Source organism: Equus quagga, chromosome 6 (genome assembly GCF_021613505.1).
Source record: "Equus quagga isolate Etosha38 chromosome 6, UCLA_HA_Equagga_1.0, whole genome shotgun sequence".
Taxonomy (NCBI): domain Eukaryota; kingdom Metazoa; phylum Chordata; class Mammalia; order Perissodactyla; family Equidae; genus Equus; species Equus quagga.
In genome coordinates, this window is record NC_060272.1 from 64,756,882 (window position 1) to 64,775,623 (window position 18,742).

At 38.5% G+C, this 18,742-nt stretch overlaps 1 protein-coding gene across 1 annotated transcript in view; it reads right to left on the reverse strand.

Annotated features, from left to right (window-relative positions):
* The window catches only part of FREM2 (FRAS1 related extracellular matrix 2), a 165,866-nt gene that overhangs the window by 82,323 nt on the left and 64,801 nt on the right, over positions 1–18,742 (reverse strand). Inside the window, exons 3-4 of the mRNA XM_046664858.1 lie at positions 9,249–9,395; positions 1,350–1,580 (exon numbers count right to left, since the gene is read on the reverse strand). Of these exons, the coding sequence (XP_046520814.1) occupies positions 1,350–1,580; positions 9,249–9,395 (378 nt within the window). The remainder of the gene's footprint in view (positions 1–1,349; positions 1,581–9,248; positions 9,396–18,742) is intronic.

Sequence of the window (18,742 nt, forward strand, 5' to 3'; positions counted from 1 at the left end):
TGTGGGTGTGTGTACTGTGTGTATGTATTTTGTTTTTAATCTCCCACTTCTCAGATGTATTATGGGTATAGAGCATAGAGTGTCACTCTGGGCTTATATATAGGAAGGCACAAAAGAGTTTAAGTCTTATTCCTTAAAGTAAAGTATGGCAATTATACCAATTTGCAAATAAAATACCAAGAAATGGCTTCAAACAAACCCTAACTAATGGCCAGTTTATATGTATTGAAGCTTGTTCAAAAGAGAGGAGCTTTATTATGCTAGCACTCATCCAAAACTCAGGACTAGAAGAAAATTTAATTATTTATTCCTAGATAATGCAGATAAAATTAAGTGCAATTAAACACTAACTGTTCTTTAAAGGAAATTATAAACATAATTGAACTTCATATTTACCTAAAGGAGAGATGTTGGTTAAACAAACACAGCCAGAGCACCAGTTGTCTCAGCCTCTAATTACGCTCAGTCTTTTAACCCAGAGATTTCCATATACATCTACATTTCCTGTACTTGGTAGATTGTATCTTCACAGAACATTTAAGAGTTTTCTGACTGACAAAATAAAGTAGGCTGGCAGTTTAAAGGAAAGTCATGTCTGGCTTCTGACAGGATTTCAGCTTTACAAGAGTGTCTCCAAGCTTTGTACAAATGCCAGCCCTCAAAAAGCCATTCAACCTTTTGTTCCTGACCTCACTGAGACAAGCCAGGACTGTGGAAGCATGGCAGGGGGAGGGAAAAGGTCCAATTACTCACAAAAGCAGTGAGGTTCACTTTTACTAACATCAGCCAAGGGTGTGCATTGACAAGAAAATGTAATCTAATAGAAATTAAGCGCAATGATTCAAGACACTATTCACCAAGGAGTGGGGGCAAGTTGGGTGGGTATTATGTAACAAATGTGGGAACATATGGCCAAATGAAAATCTTTGGCTGGTGATTACATAAAGGAAACTTGAATAATTAAGTGTAATATGGGGAACATGGTCTAATTCTTAAGCCATTTGTTTAAAGAATACTTTTAAAGACACTAAAAAGACTTTAAAAAGTAATAAATTAATTCAAGAAAAATGACATGAGCAATATTGCTTCTAAAGGGTAGAATTATAAGAAGAAGAAGAACATGATGATAATTCTATGCATATTCCTAGTTCATTTACTTGAGAAAAATACAGCTTCCTTTCATGAATTTTTGGGTTCCCTCTCCCATCGGCATACCTGAGAATATGGAGAGATTAATCTAGAAAGTTCTCTGTATAGAAAGTCCAAATATTAAATTTAAAACTTCTTCTGTAAGGTATTTTGTCACAAAAACCCAACAGCAACACAAACAAGTTGGTGATAGCTCTTACCATCTCCTGGGTCAACGATCTCCACCGTGGTCACTGCAGGGAATTCCAGGGCAGCCAGCACGGGCTCTGAGAGAACCACCTGGAAGGTCTCAGACTGTTCATGTTCTCCGTCACTGATGATCCGCACTCTCCATGTGGCCCTGGTCTGGCCTGGGTTGAATTGCACTTGTTTCTGTGCTTTGCCCTTGAAATCTTTGTCTTTTTCTGCAGTTCCATCTCTTGTGGCAATACCTTCACAGAAACATAATATCATTTTCTTAATTTGACTTTCAACTGGAATATTAAGGTTTTCCAGGTTGTTAATCTTTTGTGTGTCACTTTATCCCGCAGTGTGAAGTAGATCCTGCTCTGATTCCATGAAATGAATAATCGGATACGGGTCCTACAATAATGTTCTACTGGAGGTTCATGATTCTGCTCTACTCTTGCCCCATTACGATTTTGCTATATATTCTTTGACCTAAGTTTGTGTTAGAACCTCTTGTAAATAAGGCCTAGTAAATTGATATTCACATTGTACAATATTCTTACTGTTCCTACAAGTTCATACAATCCAAAAACTCCACATTTACCTTTGCATGTGTTATACTGCATGTATCATATTATAAGAAAAATTCTCTAACTAGAAAATCTAAGCCAATAAGAGACTCTGTGAATCAAAGAATTCTTTGATAATCTAAGTCATAAATGGCTAAGCATAATAATAAAAAATTATAAAATTCTCTAAACATTTAATGGAACTAGGACCCTTAAAAGAATCTAACTCAGTATTTGTCAGCATGACCATTGCCAAGTTCTTCTTTGTGGAACACTCCAGAATTCCATGAAATTATGTGAAGAGAATTGGAGAGCTAAATATATATGGTTATTATGAGCAGTATGTTTGGGTTACTCTGTTGGTTCACTCAAGGTCAATTTCAGTAAGCTGGAAAGGTTGAAGGATCTCCGAGTTTCTAACTACGTTACAAGAGGATCTTCATCATTCCTATGCCAAATACTTAAATTATAGAATATGTGATCTATAAAGCAGTAACAGTCAACAAACTCAATATCATAGGAAAAATTATAAAATTGGAGTAGTACTTGTACACGTATATCCTTAAGTACTGGATCAGGACCTCTTAGTGAGTCAAGTTAATAGAATATTTTCAAATATATTTATTTAAATATTGGCATTTTCAGAGAAGTTGGTAGGAAACACAGATTTAAAAAGGGAAAAATATAATACTGTGACTATTAGAATTAAAAAGTCTGCAAATAAATTCTCATAACATTTCTCATTTAATTGAAAAGATTATCTTAGTTTTAGAAAATTTCTTTTGTTCTTCAAACCAGAAAGCAAAACTGGACCAAATAGGATCCATTCAACCACAAATATTCATTGAGTGCCTACTATATGCCCCACTCTGTTCTAGGCACTGGGGCTGTAGCAGACAATAGCAGACTCAAAACCCCTGCCACCATGGTGCTTATGTGAGATTAGTTTGAATATTTATTTCTCCATCTGAATAGATCACTGACTGTTAGTTTCATCTTAAAATGAAGATGAAAATAAATATTTCATTAAAATATTTGTTTTATAGATCTCAGAAAAATAACGGAAATCTAAACACTGCATTTTTTCAATAGCAGGTAAAACATAATTTATTTAATGGCAAGAGAAAAAAAGGCACAGAACCAGGACTTCCAGCACTACACGTTCTGATGAATGTTGCAGACTTCCTGTTAGCTCCCTGGTTCCTAATGCACACAGAATAGTTGTCAACACCTCTAGGATCCACCAAAATTCACTGCCAGAGTCATGATGAAAGGAACCATTCTCGCTGAGGTTCCAACACAGCTGCTACTCATGGGCCCATCCATCTCCAGTGGCATGACTAGCGAAAGAATGTGTTAGTTGCTTTCTGACAGCTACTGCCCACTTTTCTGTTTTGTTTTGTTTCATGGACAATGCATTATTTTCCTGGAGATTTAAAACAGTTAAAAGCAAAAAGGAATCAGTATAAAAACAAGGAATGTCTACTGGTTCCAACTAGTCATCCTTAGTAAATGATAGTCAAGTCATCCAACCTCATAAAAAATAAACTGTAATATCAAACCCCAACCATAGCTGCAACCCCCCTCCCCCCCATAATCTTTCTGGTGCGTTTCATAAAGGATTCTCAATCCGATGTAAACTATAAATGGACAATATCTTTGATTCACCAAGCAAAGAGGAATGGACTTCTATTTTATGAAAAACATTGTTGTCTTAAACTGTTTGACATGCTTCCCAAACATGAGATAAAACAAAGAAGGACATGTCATCTTTTTTTAAAAGGTAAAATTAAACTAAGATGGAATACTAAATTTGCCTTGGGTCAAAAATAAAGATTTCCTTTTATAATTAACACACAGTACCCACTCTGAGGGCAGTGCAACCTTGTCACTGAAAGGTGGTCCATGGACCAGCAGCATGAGCAATGTTTGGGAGCTTGTCAGAAAGGCAAAATTTCAGGCCCCACTCACCCCAGACCTACTGAAGCAGAATCAACACTTTAGCAAGATCCCCAGGGAAATCTTACATGCATTAAAACCCAAGGGGAAGTAGACACATATTAAATACCTCAAACCTCCACAAGGCCCTTTTACATAGGCACCCCATTTTCATAAAGGATGAAGAAAGGTGCATAGATTGTGGAGGAGACAGAGGAGTCCATACCTTAATCTAACATGGGAGATGAGACAGTGAAGCACACTCAACATTCAAAAAACGCACTTATCTAGAGATACAAATATTCAGCTGGCCAACCACACACATTATAAATAAAATTATTAGATGAGTAAAAAGAATTCTGGAAGTCCAAAAGTTTAAAAATTGGGCTTAAATGTATGCTTCTTTATTTCAAAAAGAATTAATTATGAAATAAGACATATTACCTTGATTCACGAAGTGAAACTACAATCGTGCCTTTTTTTCCCTCTGACATGGAGGTTAAGCAAGCTCCTTTTGGAATGAGAGAGTAGATTTCAAATTCTACCTCAGTCACCCGGTGGCTATGGGATCATAGGCAAGTTGATAACTTCCCTCAGTTGTAGGGGGTTTAAGAAACACTATGGTGAGGTAGTTAAAAGCATGGGCCCTGGAGCCAAATCTCAGCTCTGCCCCTTACTAGCTGTGTAACTCTGGGCATATTACAACCTTTCTGTTTCTTTACCTGTAAATTGGGGGGGGAGGGGGGGTATAATGACACTCTTCTCATGGGGTTGACTATGTAAGGTATTGAGAACTAGGCCTGGCATGTAATAACTCAAGAAATGTTAGCTTTCATTATCATAACTTCATAGTCCATTATCTAACAGTGTTTGGCACATAATAAGCACTTGAGAAATATTAATTGAGCTGATGAATAAAACATTGTTTTAAGGAGCAAGAGAGATAGGAAAAGTATTTAACATGCTTAATGAAGTATCTTGCATTTAGTAAATGTTCAATAACTAGTAGAAATAAGATCTTTGAAATTCAAATACTTTTGTGATATGCAAATACATGTTTAATTTATTAATAGGTTATAATAGTTATAAAATGAATAATCATCTCTGAGAAAATACTTATACACATTTAATGTAATTTATGATTTACTAACATGCTCATGAAGGTAAGTGACGTTCTGCCTTGAGCTATAATGCAAACCGTCTAATTCTAAAAGTCATATACGAAAGTGGAAGTTGTAAGCGAACAGTTACATGAAACATATTCATTGTAGAATGTCTACCAGGCTACCCTTTACTTTAATCTGACGTCCATTCCTAGCCCTGGCATGACTTCTATTACCATCTTCAATGATTGATGGGTGTGGGCCACACACAGAAGTCTTTCCAACTTTCTATCACTCCAGGTTACTAAGTAACTATCTGAGGTTAACCAAGTAGAGCTATAGAGCCTTCACAGACTTCCTGGTACTGATCCCTACACTTGTAGGAAATAATAGTTCATTGAAAAAATAACTTTCAGAAAAAAAGAACTCTCATTTGACATTTTAGCATTTAGCTTAAAAAAAAGGCAATGGAGAGAAAATCAGAAAAGATAGTTTAAAAAATATTTTTCAATTATTAACTTTCCCATTGCTATCAAGGGGTATTTGTAAGTGAGTAATTAAGTATACCCATTGGGAGTGGGAATTCAGATAAAACACAAATAGATGAAAGCATCCTTAAGATTTGATAAGGCATTCTGGTGTTTAGTTATTATTTTCTCTGACTTATTTGTCATATTTTCAAGCACAAAGCTCAGTTAAAGGTAATCTCTCACTGGCAATAAGTAAGACAGGATCAGATTACTGATTTGCAGAGCACATGTAAGTGTGCAGAGAGAACAGACTACTAAAAGAGAGAGAGCAATAGGAGTTCACTCTGCTCTAGAAGGTTAAACACAGAGAGTGTAAACGACAGTCTATGAACAGGCACATGCAAATAAAGAAGGTGGAAGCTTATTCCATGCTCATGGATTGGAAGAATAAACATAGTTAAAATGTCCATATTACCCAAAGCAATCTAAAGATTCAATGCAATCCCAATCAGAATCCCAATGACATTCTTCACAGAAATAGAACCAAGAATGCTAAAATTTATATAGAACAACAAAAGACCCCAAATAGCCAAAGCAATCCTGAGAAAAAAGAACAAAGCTGGAGGTATCACAATCCTTGACTTCAAAATATACTACAAAGCTATAGTAATCAAAACAGCATGCTACTGTCAGAAAAACAGTCACACAGATCAATGGGATAGAATTGAGAGCCCAGAAATAAAACTGCATATCTAAGGACAGTTAATCTTCGACAAAGGAGCCAAGAATATACAATGGAGAAAAGAAAGCCTCTTCAATAAACGGTGTTGGGAAAACTGGACAGGTATGTGCAACAGAATGAAAGTAGACCATTATCTTACACCATACACAAAAAATAACTCAAAATGGATTAAAGACTTCAATGTATGACCTGAAACCAGAAAACTCTGAGAAGAAAACATAGGCAGTGCGCTCTTTGACGTAGGTCTTAGCAATACCTTTTTGACTACTATGTCTCCTCAGGCAAGGGGAACAAAGGAAAAAGTAAACAAATGGGAATACATCAGACTAAAAAACTTGTGCATGGCAAAGGAAACCATCAACAAAACAACAAGACAACCCACCAATCGGGAGAAAAATATTTGCAAATCATATATCTGATAAGGGGTTAATTTCCAAAATATATAAAGAACTCATGTAACTCAACAACAAAAAAATGAAAAATCCAATCAAAAAATGGGCAGAGGATATGAACAGACATTTTTCCAAAGAAGATATACAGGTGGCCAACAGGCACATGAAGAGATGTTCAACATCACTAATTAGTAGGGAAATGCAAATCAAAACTACAATGAGATATCACCTCATACCCATCAGGATGGCTATAATTAACAAGACAAGAAATAAGTATTGGAGAGGATGTGTAGAAAAGGGAACCCTCATACACCACTGGTGGGAATGTAAACTGGTGCAGCCACTATGGAAAACAGTACGGAAACTTCTTAAAAATAGAAATACCATAGAATCCAGCTATTCCACTACTGGATATTTCTCCAAAGAACATGAAATCAACAATTCAAAAAGATTCATGCACTCCTATGTTCATCACTGCATTATTTACAATAGCCAAGATGTGGAAGCAACCCAAGTGCCCATCAACTGATGAATGGATAAAGAAGATGTGGTAAATATATACAATGGAATACTACTCAGCCATAAAAAAGGACAAAATTGTGCCATTTTTGACAACATGGATGGAAATTGAGGGTATTATGCTAAGTGAAATAAGCCAGACAGAGAAAGACAAATACCATATGATTTCACTCATATGTGGAAGATAAACACACACAGATAAGTAGAACAGACTAGTGGTTACCAGAGGGGAAGGGGCTGGGGAGAGGGAGAAAGGGGCACATATGTATGCTGACAGATAAAAACTAGACTATTGGTGGTGAGCACAATGCAGTCTATACAGAAACTGATATATAATAATGTACACTTGAAAGGACACAATGTTACAAACCAATATGACCTCAATAAAATATCAAAAAAAGAAGAAGATGGAAGCAGAGCTGCCCCAGCTGCATGCAGGATGACCCTATAGGTGGACCAGCCCCCCTGGAGCCAGAGTAATCTTGGGAGATCAGCAGAACATAGCATGAAAATTCCTCTTCTAAAGTTAAAAAACAAAAAATAGAGGCCAGCTCCATGGCTTAAGGATTGAGTTCAGTGTGCTCCACTTCAGCAGCCTGGGTTCTTGAGTTTGGTTCTGGGGTGTGGACCTACACCACTCGTCAACCATGTTGTGGCAGCAACCCATATATAAAGTAGAGGAAGATGGGCACAGATGTTAGCTCAGGGCTAATCTTCCTCAGCAAAAAAAAAAAAAAAGCACATTTTAAAAACAAGGGGTAATTAATATCCAGTACCCAAACATCAGGGGAAAGCATGGGGACCAGGTGGTTATTGTGGCTGTGGCAGGATATAATGTGTAGTATGAGTGTGTGTGTATGCGTGCATGTGTGGTGTGTGTTTGGTACGTGCAAGCGCATGCTCTTGTGTGTGTGTGGTATGTGTGAGTGCATGCTCTTGTATGTGTGTGCTGATAGGGATCTACTGTTTAAGGCTTTTAAATTTCAGGGACCAGTAAAATTTCAAATAATCATTTTGGAGACAAACACAGGGTTTTCAATTTTTTATTTGGCCAACGTTTTCCTAGATCCCTACCTTAAGTTGATACTCTCCCTCCATGAAAGCTTTTACCCCATGAAAGTGTTATTAGCCCAGATGCTTATAAAACATAGGGTACCAAAAATAATATAATTCCTTGGGGTGCTATCATTTTTCACCAACATACCAAATATTTTGTGCCAATTATATTACTGCTTAAAATTACCACTATATCTTCTTTTCTCTATGGTACACTTACATGAAATTGAAAGTGAGCTTAAATTGGAGTTGAAAAAAGGTTTTATTCATTTGCTTTTGACTCTCAATTTTATTTAAAAGAGGTAAAGCAGCAGAAAAGGATTAGTATTTAATATTTTACTATTGGTTACAAAAGAAAAGTCACAACACATACTTTTTCTTTCTTTCTTTCTTTTTTGTTTTGGTGAGGAAGATTGGCCCTGAGCTAACATCTGTGTCAAACTTCCTCCATTTTTGGTATGTGGGATGCCGCTACAGCACAGCTTGATGAGAGGTGTGTAGATACACAACCAGGATCCAAATCTGTGAACCCTGGGCCACCGAAGGGAAACATGCAAACTTGACCACTATGCCACCGGGCCAGCCCCACAACACATGCCTTTTGTGTAGTGTTGGGGTTCTTGAAGTTTTAATGACCCACAAGAGCATTCAAATGCAACAAACATATAGTAAATTACACTTCAATGCCTAATAGGTTATTGAATAGTTTTTTGTTTACTTATTATTAAAGCAACTTTCGCAAAAGTTTTACACTATTTCAGCAGACTTTTATCCGTAAATTATAGATTTGTCTAAGCCTATTCTAACATCTAGTGACATTTTAAATGTTTTAACTTACGAGTGATTACTGCCATGTTTGTAAAGTTATTTTATACCACAGAAAGATCATATGTAGGTAGAAGGTTTGAAGAGGTCTATATTTTGGTTACACATTTCCTGTGTTTGCAGCCTTTTGTCTCTATGATTTAGCCTTGACACACAATTTTTGGCACGTTTCTTTAGCACTTAAAGAACCTTTAAATGTTAACATCTCCCTAAACTTTAAACTAGAGCAGTAGACTAAACATACTTTAATCATTGTAAAATTAAGAACGTTTGCTAGAAGAATGGGATTTTGAGACAGAAGTGCAAATTAAACTTACTTATAAATGAAGTCTCTCCCAAATAACCTCTACGTTTCAAAACGACATCTAGAAATTTGGAGTCCTCATTGATCAGGTAATATTCCTTTTCGAAGGAGATCCATGCCCAATTCAGACGAAAATGCTGCTTGGTTAACCTGTTTCCGCCTGGAAAACAAAAATTTAAAGCTCCAAATTAGTGCTTTGTTGAATGAGTGATCATAAAAATTCCACAGACTACTCTAATGATGCGACTCTAAGAAACACTAAAGCTACTTGGTTTGATACACAACTCCGGAGTGCGTACACGGAGGTACAGCGACTGTTCAGCGACTGTTATACAGAAATACAATAGCTGACATACCCTCGACAAAATCCCGTGATCTTTCGGAGAGCAAAGGAGATGGGGAAGGAGCGTACAACTACTAGAAGCAGTTTGGTTCAATCATAAAATCAAGTATCCAAGTTGCAGGATGACTCACTTCCCACAAGGTGCCGCCGGAGAGCAAGTTTTTCTACAGGGGAGGCTTGCATGGCTCATTTGGGAAGTTACACACACAACTTCACAAATACCTTTTTCTGGTTCACTGAGCAACTGGGTGGAAGGCTTTAATTATAACCACTTAAGAAAAAACAAATATCCTTTCTCCGCCTCCCATCCCCACTATATTCCGCTCCATTCCTTCGAGCAAACAGACAGCTCTTTTCATTGATTCCCTTCTACTCTGGAGATAAGACTTTCTCCTCCCACCTTCCCACCAAAATGGAGCTGGGCGCCCATCAGGAGAAAAGAAACCTTGTGTGCTCTCTAACGTGAACGCTGCTGTGCTAGGTGAATGAAAGGAGAAATGCTTATCAGCTGATCACCCTGTCCTATCCTTCTGCTTCCTTTGATCTGCAGCAATTATTTCCGAGTAAGGTGGGGTTTATAAACAAAGGCGTCAGTAATTTCTTTGAAGTCCTTCTGTAAAAGGGTGGAAAAAAGCCCAAATAATAAACACAGCTAGAGGCACAATTTTAACTCTAGTTTCTTCTCTTCTGAGTTCACAGAGGGAGCGCTACAATAGAGAAAAAGAAGAGGCAGGAAAACATCAAGACTTTAATAGACTGAGGGCAAAAAGTCTACATAAGGAGAAACAATGAATGAATAAATACATGAAAAAACTGCAGCGACTTTGAATGATCAATTGACACGTGCTAAAGATTAAAGAAATACCTAGTACAGCCGAAATTATTGTAGAGAAATTGGTTTTCTTGTTGTTTGAATTGTAAATTAGCACAAGCCTTTTAGTTACATGGCAATGTGTGTAAGAGGCAAAAAGATGTCCATACCATTAGATCTTTTAAATCCTTCTGTGGGACTTCTGCTTTAAGAGAAGCAAAAATATATTTGCAAGGAACTATTCATGGCAAGATTTTCTAGAATAGCCCCTGAACTGAAAAACGTAGAGTTTACTTCATTGTGGTAGACGAAATCAGTGAAATGTTGTTCAGTGATTAAATAATAAATATGCAATTTTTGTTGAAATTTAAAAACACAAACAAATGGTCTTGATGCTGTGAAGGTAGCTATGTAAAATGGGGCTGTTAGGTGTTTTAAATTGAGGGGATTACAGACCTTTCAATTTTTTTTTAGTTCATGTTTAAATATAAGATATAACTAGATTGGAGAGCAGGAAGTCCACCCTGCATTTTGTCCTTCTGAACATATTATGCCTAACATCTCCTGGACACTGGGCGCTGTTCTGGAGAGGAGAGGCCGTGGGCTGGAGGCTCCTCAGGCCTGGAATGGAAGGCCCACTTCACTTCTTATCTGCTGTCTGACTCTGAGCAAGTTTCTTCTCTAGAACTCTGTTTCCTCATCTGGTGAGTCAAATGCAGTAACATTAATTAATGCCTGAGTCTGCTGTGAGGATCAAGCGAGATAACCCATATATGCACATGCACAGTGTGGTACATAGATAGCATCATTCAACAAGTGGTAGCTCGCGCTCTCCTGCCACACTGCACATGCTCAGCTCCACCCTGCATACCTACTGCCAGACTCTTAATCTGCCCTAAATCCCCTCGCACTTAGTTCTCCTTGTTGCCTTCCCTACAGCTGCTGCAAACATCCAGGCAGCCCATCTTCGCGGACCTCCAGTTTCACCCTGACCTACCCTGTCTTATTCCCATTGCTTTCTAATCTGCTCACTCCGAGGTCCAGCCAAGAGTCTTGCTGCTCCACGGACTTGCCACCCCCACTCTTCCTGTCACCTCTGTCTTCTTGCCTAAAATGATGACCCCAACATTCTTTTGCTCACACTTTCCACTCCTCAAAGACTCCCTGTACCACCTCCTTCGGGAAGCCTCCTGCAGTGGCTCAGGCCCTCTCATCTCTGATTCTGCAGCTGTTAACATATTGATTACTCTGTATGGTTTTGCAGTTTATCAGATATCCTCTCATATTGTTTGTTCAAATTTACTAATTGTACTGATTTTTGTCAGACATTGAGAGTATCCATTCATTCTTTTACTGTTGTCAACACTTAGTCTTATTATCTTTAAAAATATATATTTTTTAATTATTATGTTTGTTCGGTTACTTGGGACATTTCCCCATGAAAGTAATAGAGAAGAAAGAATAGAATAACATTTAATCAATTAAATTAATATATAAAACATCTCTGATTTCTCAACTAATTATTACATGGAAACAACTTTATGCCACACTTCTGAGTCATTTAGATTGCGGCTCCAGCAAGTCCCAGATTTTATTCCAGACTTTCTGTCATGCTATCTCAGCCAGGCCTTGTCCATTCTGTCACCTACAGCTTCACATCCCATCACTTCTCCTTGTACGGAAACATCGAGTCACATCCAACTTCTCACCGTTTTCAGAACCTGATGGGTGCCTTTGCCCAGAATATCCGCAGCTTCCCTACTCCTCGTAACAGTCTGTTTAGGTCCAACACACCTCCCTACAGCTCAGGAAGCCCGGCTTAGCATGCAGTGTGTGCTTGTACATCTCCGACAAGAGTCCTTGTAATTCTGTCTCTACATGCATGTGTCTGCATCTAACCGCCTGAGCCCCCCAGCACAGGCACTGGCCACGTTCATCCTTCTGGGCTCCAAGTGAAACGCAGTGCCTGGGACACCACGAGGACTGAAGACTCATTCCTTGACTGGAGAAACCTATGGAATAAGTATGATCTTTAGTAGTAAAGTGGCTACTTTGTGACTCCTGTTTATTTTATTCCTTTCTTCATAACAGTTTTCAGCTTACACAAACAAAGTGCATACTACAGTCCTATGTGACTTGTGTTAGTCCTCTGACCAGTTCAATAACACTTATGTTTAACAAATATATTGTATTTTATAGCTCTGTATACTTTATTCCTGACTATTTCCTTCCCCTATATCCAAGAATAAGAGATCACTGAGGGTATGGTTTCACTATTTCTCAAAATTTTGACAATTTTTAGCTAATTTTGAAATTTGATTCTAATCCTTTCCTGAGAGCTTCCAAAAAATGTCATTCTTCTAAATATTAGGTTTTAAGAATATTGAGTCAATGAGGCCCTCCGTGGCTGCTCTGTGCACAACAGCGGGCCCCCGTGCAGGCCCCAGCACTCTCCAGCCCTTTTCCCGGGACTCATTCTCTGCAGTGCTTCCACAACCTCACATGGTACACATGCCGATGTTTCTGTTTGTTCACATCCTGTCTCCCCCTACTGCAAACTGTGATGCAGGAGGACAGGGAGTGCATTTTGCTCACTGTTAGAAAAACACCTGTTAAATGAATTCAACACTCTGATGTTCTCATTGAAAGATGTTTGGTAGCGCTTTGTCTATCAGGCAGTATAAATGTCCTATGTAAATGCAACGTAGCTCTTTCGTACTGGATCTTTGTTAAAAAAAATGTAATTGTTTTTAATGACATCCTCTCTGAAATGTCCTGCATACTTCTATTCTCAAGCACTGTGTAAAGATTTTAAGTGATTGTCTATAACTGTGAATTACTAGAATTTGTGTTTATCTAAACGACACCTCCGGGACTTATTGAATGGTCTTGGGCGTAGCTCATTTTATCTCCACCTACAGATTTATAAAGCTGATTTTCTGGGTGGTGCTTATGTTCTGGAAGGATGAGGGTGCCAGGTTACCGGTTAATCAGGGGTTTCGAGTGACACACACTGAACAAGTTTGCCAGGATTTCATATGTCTGCCACCTTGAGATTTTATTTGAAATAAAATTCAGAAACAATACTGAGAAACTTTACCTAGTTAGACAGTGACATGCGCCAGGCTAACGGTTTTAGATGCTTAGCATTCACTCTTAATGGGGGATTTTTTTTTCTCTTTTGGTGAGGAAGATTGCCCCTGAGCTAACATCCATTGCCAATCCTCCTCTTTTTGCTTGAGGATTGCCCCTGAATAACATCTGTGCCAATCTTCCTCCATTTTGTATGTGGGATGCTGCCACAGGATGGCTTGATGAGCGGTGCATAGGTCCACACCTGGGATCCAAACCCGCGAACTCAACCACTATGCCACTGGGCCGGTCCCTAAATGGAAAATTTTTAAGTATATATTTTGCTAGAGAATATGAAGTTAAGTGTATAAAACTTAACTCTGAATAGAATTAAATACTAAATAACTACTGATTTAAATACATGTAAATTCTATCGCATTTCAGAATTTCTAAAACCTTAGGTACTGCTCAGCATGCAGGAGTGACGGAGGGATTGGAGGAATTAATCGGTAGTTTATTGTAACTCTTGTTATTAAAACTGACCTTGCTCAGTGGAATTCTATTTTCTCTAAAGAATGGGAAGACATGTTATTTCTTCACATATTACATACCGCGCAAACTCCTCCAAAACCTCAATAGATGGGAGTAAGCAATGTTGCCGCTTTTAATAACAATAGCCACAGCTCACTGAAAGTAAAATTTCAGATAAAGTTAAACAACTTAAAAAAATGACAGGCTTTTCCTTCAATGTGATTCTTTGCTTTTCTAAAATAGATTCTGTCACCAATGATGCACAGGGAGCTAGTCTCAGTGTCTCACTGGAAACAAATTAAAGTCCGTAACTTGTGTCGCACATCCTACAACAGGTGCCTGACAGCTGATAAGCACACTCCCAAATGCTTTGTCCCCAAACTCTGACACCAAAGCCATTAAGGTTTTGATGAAAAGACCTCTTTTGAAGTTTTCCAGCTGGTCTTTAGTCGTCTTCGTTTTCTTTTTCAATGGGAACACAAGAGTTTTTTTAGAATAACAAAGAATCACATCGTTCAATTAACCCTCCCTAAGAACACAGGGCTGCCTGACTTCTCTAAAGACAAAGCATACATCTTCCATGTGAAACTAGTGTCACAATTTTGACTCATACTTGATAAAGGGTAATTTCTGCATACCCACTTAGCTTTGAAAATCTTTTTCAAAATTTTCTGACAAAATTTTTCTTGGAGAAAAATTAGTTACCAATAGAACATAATCCTGTTGGTAATATTTTTCTAGCTTGCTAAACTTCCATTTGCCCAGAATAAAGTTCAGCCTGGAGGCTGAATTGGAAATCAAATATACAGCTATTAAAAAGCTGGATATCACTCTTTAAATCAGCGAAAGAAATAGATATTTATACTAGAAAAGATTAAGCTAACAATATTACCTAACTTCTTGGGAAAATTAGATAATTTGTCTTTTTTGTTTTTTGGGCTTTTTTTGGTGAGGAAGATTAGCCCTGAGCTAACTTCTGTGCCAGTCTTCCTCTACTTTGTATGCGGGATGCCTCTACAGCATGGCTGATGAGTGGAGTAGGTCCGCACTCGGGACCTGAACCTGTGAACCTAGGCCACCGACGTGAAGTGCACGGAACTTTAACCACTCAGCCATGGGGCTGGCCTGATAATTTGACTTTTAAATAGACTTATTCTCTTAGAAGATAAGGATAGTTATTAGCAATCATGCAACTACCGTCAGCATCAAGGTTATTAATCACTGTGAGAATCAAAAATTAAAGTTGAAATAAGAAATTTATTTCATTGCCATTTCTTTGCTAGGATGATCTTCTTTTAACTTCACTTTGCCTTAGAACTTTCCATACGAGAATCTTTGAGAGCTCCTGGAATCCTGTCCTGTGGCCCTTAAAGTCAGGTGGATTTTACTGTTTACTGAAAACCACCAAGTTGAAGCCAACTTGCTCTTAAACATCCCTGCCCCTGCCCCCAGGAGTTGACATTCAACTGTGGGAGACGACACAAGTACATAGATAATGTGAATAAGCTAGAGATTGACAAGTGCTGTGAGAGACACTGAGAATGAGCTGTGGGAGTTCACAAGAGCAACAGATTACTTTAACCCAAGGGGATCAAAGACAACCTCACGGAAGAGATAGCGTTTAACTGGAGACTTAAGTACACGATGGTATTTGGACATTCGGAAAGATGGGAGGAAGGTGTTTCTGGAAGATTAAGTACAAGAACAGAGATAAGAAAGGCAGTAAAAAGGGAACTTCAAACAATTCAATTTGGTAGGAGCTCAGGACATTTACTAAATAGTTCTGTCTTTCTCTTTTTCCTATTTAAGTGATTGGATATTAAAGACAAAGAGGGAGTGGTCAGGATGGATCCAAAATCTGCTCTGGGAGGGGTGACAGTGGTGCTAATCCCACAAGTCACCCTGTGACCCAGACACCCAGAGATGAAGAACCTTGACCTCAGGGCAGCTGTGCCTTCCTATGACTGATGGAGCTCCTGAAGAACTGGGAGACAGACCCAGAAAAGTTGTCAATAGATTTTATAATTTTGTAGACAACTTAATAATTCCAGCGATTGTTTCAGTCCAACAGTAAGCTATTCAAAAATTGCTGCCAATGCAACTTTTGATAATTGATATATTATTTTCTCCCTCCATTCTGTACACACCCACCCACAGCATTCCCACCACCATTCATATTCTGAAAAAGAGGCAGCACAGCACAAGGGGTCAGATCCAGAAAGAAATATAGAGAATATATATAGAATGGCATAGAAAGAGAATTAGCATGACAGAAGACCCCGAAGTGCAAAGAAATAGGCCCAGCACATGTTGACCTCTATTGGATAACACACTCATAGTCTTTCAGGGTATTCTCAGGAAAGGCACCTCTAAGCACATGCTTCATAACTAGAAGCATAAATGGAGCCATGATATCTTGGTAATTGCCACATGAACTACATGGAATAGAGCTCAAGTATGGATTAGTTTGCACTCTGCCCTCTATTCTTCTGTAGGCTCCAAAGATAAATTGCTAGATGATGTGGAGGTGGAGATGGGCCTGACAAGTACACCAACATTCACCTTAGAAGCCAAGAGCATCACAATCTGCTTTACTACACGTAGTTTTGTTCCTTAGGAACATTATTTGGTCATATATAACCCATAATGGATATACAATGGATATTTGTACATGAGGTTACAAAGACTTGAATTTCTGTTCATCTACTATACCAGAGGCTGATACACAGTCTATCCTCATTATTCCTGGATTTCACATTTGTGAATTTGTCTACCTGCTGAAATTCATTTGTAACTCCAAAATTGATACCCGCAATGCTTCTGTGATCATTCGCAGACACTTGCACAGCAGCTTTGAAAAATTTGCATCACTTGATGCTCTGCCTTCTTGTTTCAGGTCTCATACTGTAAACCAGTGTCCTTGTCACAGTCTATTTAGTGCCAAATTTTTCACATTTGTGTGCTTTCTCTTGGTGATTTTGCTGATTAAAATGTCTCCCAATTGAACCCTCATACAGTGCTGCTGGGAATGGAAACTAGAGCAGCCACTACAGAAAACAGTACGGAGATTTCTCAAAGAATTAAAAATAGAAATACCATATGACCCAGCTATCTCACTACTAGATATTTACCCAAAGAACTTCAAATCAACAATTCAAAGAGACTTATGCACGCCTATGTTCATTGTAGCATTATTCACAATAGCCAAGACACAGAAGCAACCCAAGTGCCCATCGACTGATGATTGGATAAAGAGGATGTGGTGTATTTATACAATGGAATACTACTCAGCCATAAAAAGACAAAAATCATCCCATTCACAACAACATGGATGGACCTTGAGGGGATGATGTCAAGCAAATAAGTCAAACAGAGAAAGACAAACACTGTATGATTTCACTCATGTGGAAGATAAACACATAGATAAAGAGAACAGATTAACGGTTACCAGAGGGAAAGGTGGTTGGGGGTGGGCATAAAGGGTAAAGGGGCACATTTATATGGTGACTGACAAATAATAATGTATAACTGAAATTTCACAATGTTATAAACTATTATGACCTCAATAAAATAAAATTTAAAAAAGTATATCTCCCAGTCACAGTGCCAGAGTACTGTCCAGTGTTCCTAAGCACAAGAAGGCTGTGGCATGACTCACAGAGAAAAGACATGTGTTAGATAAGCTTGTTCAGGCATCGGTTACAGTGCTGTTGGCTGTGAGTTCAATGTTAATGAATCAACAACATACTGTGTATCAAATTAGGTGCCTTTAACGGAAACACACATAACACAAGGTTATGTATTGATTGGTTAATAAACTGTTGTGATCAGAGGCTTGCACGGAATCTAACTCTGTATTTCCCCTAGGAGCTATCATTCAGTATTCGCAGTGATTGTGAGACTATAACTACCGCAAATAACGAGAATTAATCATATTTACTCAATACAAGTCACAGTAAGTTAGTCTTGGGACATGACAAAATGGAGCACAGGGAGTGGAAAAATGTTCCACCTCCACACACGTTTTTGCCTCTCTTTAATCCACCTTCTCCCCAGTACATGCCCAAGAGTGTGAACTGGAAAGAACCCTCACTCCTTCTCCTGTGGGCAGCCTGGCCGCCCTCCAGCCATCTGCCCCTGGCCACGACAGCACTAGGCTACAGACACAGTCGTGGCTCAGGCATGAAGGGTGTACTGGCTCCCACATGGCTACCTGCCATAATTTGAGAATATACAAAGAGAATTTATAGGATAATATTTAACCTATGGGAAAATAATATACATGGGATGAATTCTGATGTGGAATAACTCCTAATCCTGCTGGAAAAATCTTAGGATAATTTGTTCTATGGTCTCAGTTTAAGTAAAAGCCCTCATCAGAGATTCATGCCCATCTATGCTTGTTTGGGGAGCTGGAGTAACAGACCTCATGGAAGCTGATTTTCTTGGGCTATAGGGAGCCTCTGGAGAGAGAACTCATCACAGTAGAAATGGATGTGTCAGGCACAATACACTGTACAAAGTCTTAAACATCAGAGCAAAGTAGGGATTCACATGTAAGAGTGTTACTCATCTCTAACTCATGCCCAGGCTCCTGGATGACTGTTTGGGTCTCAGGAAAGAAGAAAATCCTAACTGGAAATTTAAGGAGATGCTCAATTGACCTTTCTTTCATACTAGGTTCCAAGCAGCATTCTTCTGGACATCCTTTTCCTTCAAAAAAGGTTAACAGGAAAGATACCACACAGCT